At 32.5% G+C, this 6,301-nt stretch overlaps 1 protein-coding gene across 1 annotated transcript; it reads right to left on the reverse strand.

Annotated features, from left to right (window-relative positions):
• Positions 1-1,215: 1,215 nt before the first annotated feature.
• Positions 1,216-5,303, reverse strand: LOC127832605 (uncharacterized). Its single transcript, XM_052358127.1, has 6 exons — positions 4,930-5,303; positions 4,139-4,306; positions 3,109-3,238; positions 2,515-2,550; positions 2,039-2,104; positions 1,216-1,745 (listed from the first exon to the last, which is right to left on the reverse strand). Exons 1-6 carry the CDS (start codon positions 5,069-5,071, stop codon positions 1,655-1,657), a joined length of 633 nt encoding a protein of 210 aa, XP_052214087.1. The 5' UTR covers positions 5,072-5,303; the 3' UTR covers positions 1,216-1,654.
• Positions 5,304-6,301: the final 998 nt, after the last annotated feature.

Consider the following 6,301-nt stretch of genomic DNA (forward strand, 5'->3'; position numbering starts at 1 on the left):
GCCCTTATGTTTTGCCTTAAGTCGGCATTTTCGCCTTAACTTTTAAGGAACCTCCGGAGGACCCTTAAATATTAAGGAAAAAACTAACGTAGCGTCCATTTTAACGCGGAATCCTGTTTTCAAGGAGAGAAGTTAGAAAATCATCACAATCGGTGGGTGTATCTTATTTCTTTTGATAAATTTATCGATAGTGCAGTTGATTTAAATAGTAATTGTTTCTACCCGTTTATATTTGTTAGCGAGACAGGAAGTTGCAATGTTTACTTCCGTACGTAAAAAAATAAGGAATTGATCGAGGAAGTTTTCGCACGTTGGTTTCAAGCTGTTATTTTGTTATACAAATGTTAACACTGATTTAAAAGCAGTTGATGTGAAGTGTTTTTGTGTTTATTAAAGAATCATACTTGTTTGTTTGAGTCAGTAACGAGGAAAATCCGGAAATGTTGAATTGGGTTTACGGTCATTTCGTAGCATAGCCGTTTCGTACTCGTAGCTAAGCATTTTCAGTTATTTCGTAATCATTAATCGATCATTTTGTAACCAAATCGGTTATTTTTGTAACCAGTAATTAAAACTGATTGTGTTTTCTATTATCAATTCAATTGCCATTTTTAACGTTATGTTACAAAATGACAGACGCCCAATCCCCCAATTGTATTGAATTTGGAGATGAAAAAACAACATTGGCGTTTTGGAATATCCGGTCACCAAGATGATACTGTATGAAATAAAAGTTACAAATCTTGCTGGGCTTAATCTATACTATATCGGGACGAACACTGTTCCAGTATTTGTATGTACTTTGCCTTGCAAGATAATGAAAATCAATCCATAAATTGCAGGATATATTTGATGGTAAGTTACTTTTCTCCCATATAGCAATTCATACAGTACATTGTGATATTTTCAACATTTTGGTTATACAGCTTGCAGCAAAATGGCAGTTCGGGAGTATCGTGAGCGAATTGACATTGCACAGTTGACCAATGATGATCTGCCGGAAGATCCTGTGCGCAATGACGGGATTCATGATGGTCCAGAAGATGGACTTCGCTTCCGTGATATTATATGCGAACAGTATTTTAGATTGTAAATTACGGGGATATAGACAAAACAAGTCTTAAAAATGTGTGTTCATTTACATCTAATAAAGACAAAACAAGTCTTAAAAATGTGTGTTCATTTACATCTGTTAAAGACAAAACAAGTCTTAAAAATGTGTGATCATTTACATCTGATAAAGACAAAACAAGTCTTAAAAATGTGTGTTCATTTACATCTGATAAAGACAAAACAAGTCTTAAAAATGTGTGTTCATTTACATCTGATAAAGACAAAACAAGTATATAAAATGTGTGCTGAATGAGACATAGCTGATTAATATAGGATTGGTGGCTGGGGAACATAGCTGATATTATAGGTTTCAGGGCAAGGGAACATAGCTAATGTTATAGGTTTTGGAGCCAGAAAACATAGCTGATAATATCAGTTTGGGGGTCGGAGGCCATCGCTGATGTTATTGGTTTGGGGGCCGGGGGACATGTAAAGTGTATTGTTTAATGTCTTTAAAAGACATTAAAAATGAAAAAAAAACGGTCATGTGACAGAAGTTACATAATTATAATAATTTAATAAATAATTTAATAACTAGTGATCATTGCTTATAGCTTGAAAACATAAATTTGTTATTAATGTTATAATAATACCTTGGCAATGTACTGGTTGTTGTTGAACATGATTGGACTCTAAAATAAAAGTTCTGTACATAGATTTTGCCACAAAATGCCATAGTTACACAATATGTTGTAAATTGTAAAAATAAATGTGTAAACGTTTCATTTTATAATGAGATTACTTAAAATAAATAAAAACAGTGAGCTTTGATACCATTATGTACATGTATCACTGATGCAAACTGTAATGATAGTTTTAATGCATTGATTAACTGTTTATATGTCATTTACCTTCTTTAAAACACTGACAAGATCAGCTTTGTACAATATGTTTTACATTCTTTTATTATACAATTATATCATACCTTTGGGAAGGTTTTACTGAAACAAGATCCATTACATTGAAGATTGGACCATCCGATACTGATGATCTGTAGCAAAAATCAAATTAAATATACATTGAATGGTAGATGCCATGGGAATTTGTATTGATATGAAAAATATGCACTGACGTGAAAATTTTGCAGCATTAGTTTCTTTTTTCTTTTAAATTGTTGGTAACTAATTTATACTTAATTAACATGGGAAGTAAATAAAATATTTAATAGCAAATAAAGGAACAACTTCTGTTTGGGTTATGCTTAGCTATTTAATTGGAGGTGTGTAACATGTTTTTTATGTGATTTGCATGTATTGGATGTGAATTATGTGTTTTAAGTAAACATGACTAAAATAGAAAAGCTGTTTGTTCCCACTACCCCGAATGAGTATGGATTGTCATGCCTTATAATGATTACATCTGAAACATATATATTACACAAACAGAAGAAGAAATAATCACCTTTCTTCACTGTCACATAGGTCAAACTGTTGAGGACTGAAAAATTAAAAACACAAGAAAAACAAGTAATCAGACAATATCAGTTTAAAAGGGGGATATCAATGGCTTGTTCTGCTACGCCACTCGTGAAAATATTATTTTCTATGATCACTCGTGAATTAAAATCGATAATCCACCGGATCCAACAAATATCCTCTATATACTAAAACTTTTAATTAAACGCTGCTTAAAAATATGCCATTTACAAAAAATATTCTGTAATTGATTTATTTAAATAATGATAAAATTGTGTTCAATGGTGCAGTAAAATAGTGTTAATCTTTTGTCTTGTGAGTTCTTACCGTAGGTTAGTTATTACATTATTTGGGGGTTTATCTTTTTTTCTAAATGATTACATCTATTGAGTATTGTACTTCCCTTTTTTCTGTAAAAACTTGACCATTCATACATGAAACATAATATGTTGTGACACTGAATTCAAAAATAATCATCAGTATCTTCAGCATTTTTTCCTATTCCATATTGATCCATATATTGAGTATATAAAGTTAAGGAAGTAACATATTTTTAATTATACTTGTTTGTGAATCTTACAGCATAAGTGAGGCCAATGTTGAGTCATATGCTGCTCCTGCTGCCCCAACAACTGCCGCACTCTGCTTTCCAATAACATCAATTACTGCCTCTGTGAGGACAGACAATGTTCTGCCAATTGGACCTCGCCCTGTTTAATACATTTCAGCATATTTAGTTATACATTAGGCCTAAAAAAGGTCACTGTTTCTACTAACCCCTGCCGACTCAACTTTTTTTGCGATTTGTAGTAAAGTTTACATTAAAAATTCATTGTTATTATTAATTTTTTAAAAATGCATTGTTTTATCAAAATAAAGGTTGTTCCATCTCATAATTATGTAGAAATAATGTTGTTTATACATTTGGAAGACTTTGGTCATTGAAATAATCCTTTTAAAGTGTAAAATAACATGTAAAGATGAAATTTATAAAAGTTATGGCGACCTACCTACCTATTTTTTTGGCGATGTTGATGGAAACAAACACCTATTTTATTCATTAATGCATTCTTTTATATATATAAACAAGATATGTGTTTGCCAGAAACACTATGTCCCCTTTTGCGCTGCTTTGAAGCTATATATTTTACCTTTGACCTTGAAGGATGACCTTGACCTTTCACCACTCAAAATGTGCAGCTCCATGAGATACATATGCATGCCAAATATCAAGTTGCTATCTTCCATATTGCAAAAGTTATTGCAAATGTTAAAATTTGCGCAAACCAACAAACAGACCAACCAACAGACAGGGAAAAAACAATACGTCCCCCACTATAGTGGCTGGGGACATAAAAAACCTCTATCAGGTGAAACGAAATAATCTCATGTTATTAACAGGTCTTTGAGATTAAAATAATTACATCAGTCTATATGTGCATTTGAACAATTAAAATAGCTTAAAACTATTTCTTACATGAGTAAATTGCAATTTATTCCTGTAACGTGTAAAAATGTCAATTTTCATAATTATCCTTTTACATTCAAAAACAAAGTTCATTCCGACAAATGTTTGAAATGGTAAACAATTAGTTTAATATCTAAGGTACCTGTCAATGAAATTTCTCTTTGAAAATCCATGTACAGATTTCTGTGATCCCTTTGTAGATTTTCCCATTTTTTCTCCAAAATGGATTGCTCCCTTCTAAACTGGGCTCTGGCATTGAAATTTTCAGTAACTGCCACCCACAGAGCATTCTTTGTTGCTTTGCTGATTCCTGATATCATACATATATTCTTTTTTTACTTACAGGTACATAAAATGAATAATGCTCAAGTTAATGTAGTTTATGCAATATAGTTATTAACAATGCTTTTATTCATATTACTCATTGTAACATTTAGCAACTCATGTTAAATAGATCAATATTCAATAATATGCACTTATTTTAATCAAACGTTTATTTTTATTTCATTTTTTTGTTCTTTTTATCGCATTGTTCATTTAAAGTTTTTGTCATAATGCAATGGCTATATTCGCATATTATTACCATTCTGCTCACAGACATTTCACAGTCATAAAAATTAACACATGTAAAAATGCCCGTAGCATATAAAAAAAACTGTTGGGCCAATAATAAATTTCACGTTGAATAATCATGAAATGGTTATTGTTTAAGATGACAAAAAAAATTACAAGTGGAAACTGATCCTTCTTAATTGCAGAGATTATTATTCATACCTAATACTGTGTTGAAACACTGACTTAATTTCCAACAAATCAAGAGCTTAAATAAGTGTTGTAGGAATATGTGTCAAAACATTATTATTGGACATAAAAATATTAAAAGGCATGTAGTGGTTGGTGTCTAAAGCTTGATACCAATATTTTGATACGTACGATTGCTGAATCTAGCCTTATCAACCTTGTGGAAAGACATGTCCATATCATGGAAGTCGGGATGCGTCTCTCCCATTATTTGGGTAAGAAGCAAGGAATCTTGCAGCGAAAAGTTGGGATTGCGTTTTCTTTTTTCTTCCATTTTGACAGTTTTGACAAAACGCCGTCTGCTATAAACATCCGGTATCGCTTCAGTGCTATTTTAAGATCCACAAAAAAACCCAAACGCCGACAGTGGGAATCACAAATAAAACATGGCATTTAATGCTGCTTAAATTCACAAGCATTGTATGCATGTAATAAAAGTCACTCCCTTTATGTTTTCCATAAAAACTCCTTGTGGCACGCTTCGGAAATTAAAACACGTAATAAAATTCAACAGATTCTCTTTAGACAGAGACAACCGCCATTTTTGTGTGCCGAGAAATCTCGTGGTATGTTATAATGACGACGTCATCGTGATGCTATTTTTATGTCAGGGAACCCGGGGATGTCCCTGACAACAAACTTAAGTCACTCCTTAGGCGAATTATGTTTCACTGAGGGAAAAAAATGCACGAGACAAAAACTTACCTAATCTTTTTCCTAAGGAATTTTTAAGAAGAATATTTAAGGGAAAATCTTGCCTTAGGTGATTTTTCGAACTTAAGTAAATAACTAAGAAAATGCCTAAGGATCTTTGTGGATACGGCCCCTGATCATCGAATTCATGATGCTTATCGATGAAATGTTATCTCTTTTTTATAATCCACAATTTTTTTTCTAACGACTTTCTTGCTTCGCAATACGAAGTACTAAACCATTAATCGACCAAACAATGTTACGTGTCTGAAAACCAAATGAACAGAACATAAATGCAAAAAAGCTGAATATCTCAACTCTCGCGCGTGGCTTTTGACCCTTTTGTTGTTATCTGGTATCGAAGTGCCATCTGTTATCAAAGTATCCGCATACCCGGCGTGCAATACATGGAGAATTATTCGCGGTCAGGGTCGCTTATCATAAACGTTAACGGGGTAGATTAACGGTATTTAAAAAAAAATAATAAGAAACACTATACAACCGTGGGCAAAAGGCCGTAAGTCGCTCACCTGAGACCCATCAACACTAAACTAATAGTAGATTAATAGATTGTGTTATGTTTCGACCTCGGCAGATATTTTTATCCTGAAATTACTTGTACACGTATATCCTCATTATAATGTATTCACGTACATATAAAAAACTTATTCCAATTTCCAAGCATACAAGTAATGTTCCATTGACTATGAAACCAAACTCTATAATTGATAACACTTTTTAACAACACATTTATTACCACTTAAATCATTCCAAAAGCCAGTATATGGGTTGTTTTGTAAAACAAAGCACC

Source organism: Dreissena polymorpha, chromosome 5 (genome assembly GCF_020536995.1).
Source record: "Dreissena polymorpha isolate Duluth1 chromosome 5, UMN_Dpol_1.0, whole genome shotgun sequence".
Lineage (NCBI taxonomy): Eukaryota > Metazoa > Mollusca > Bivalvia > Myida > Dreissenidae > Dreissena > Dreissena polymorpha.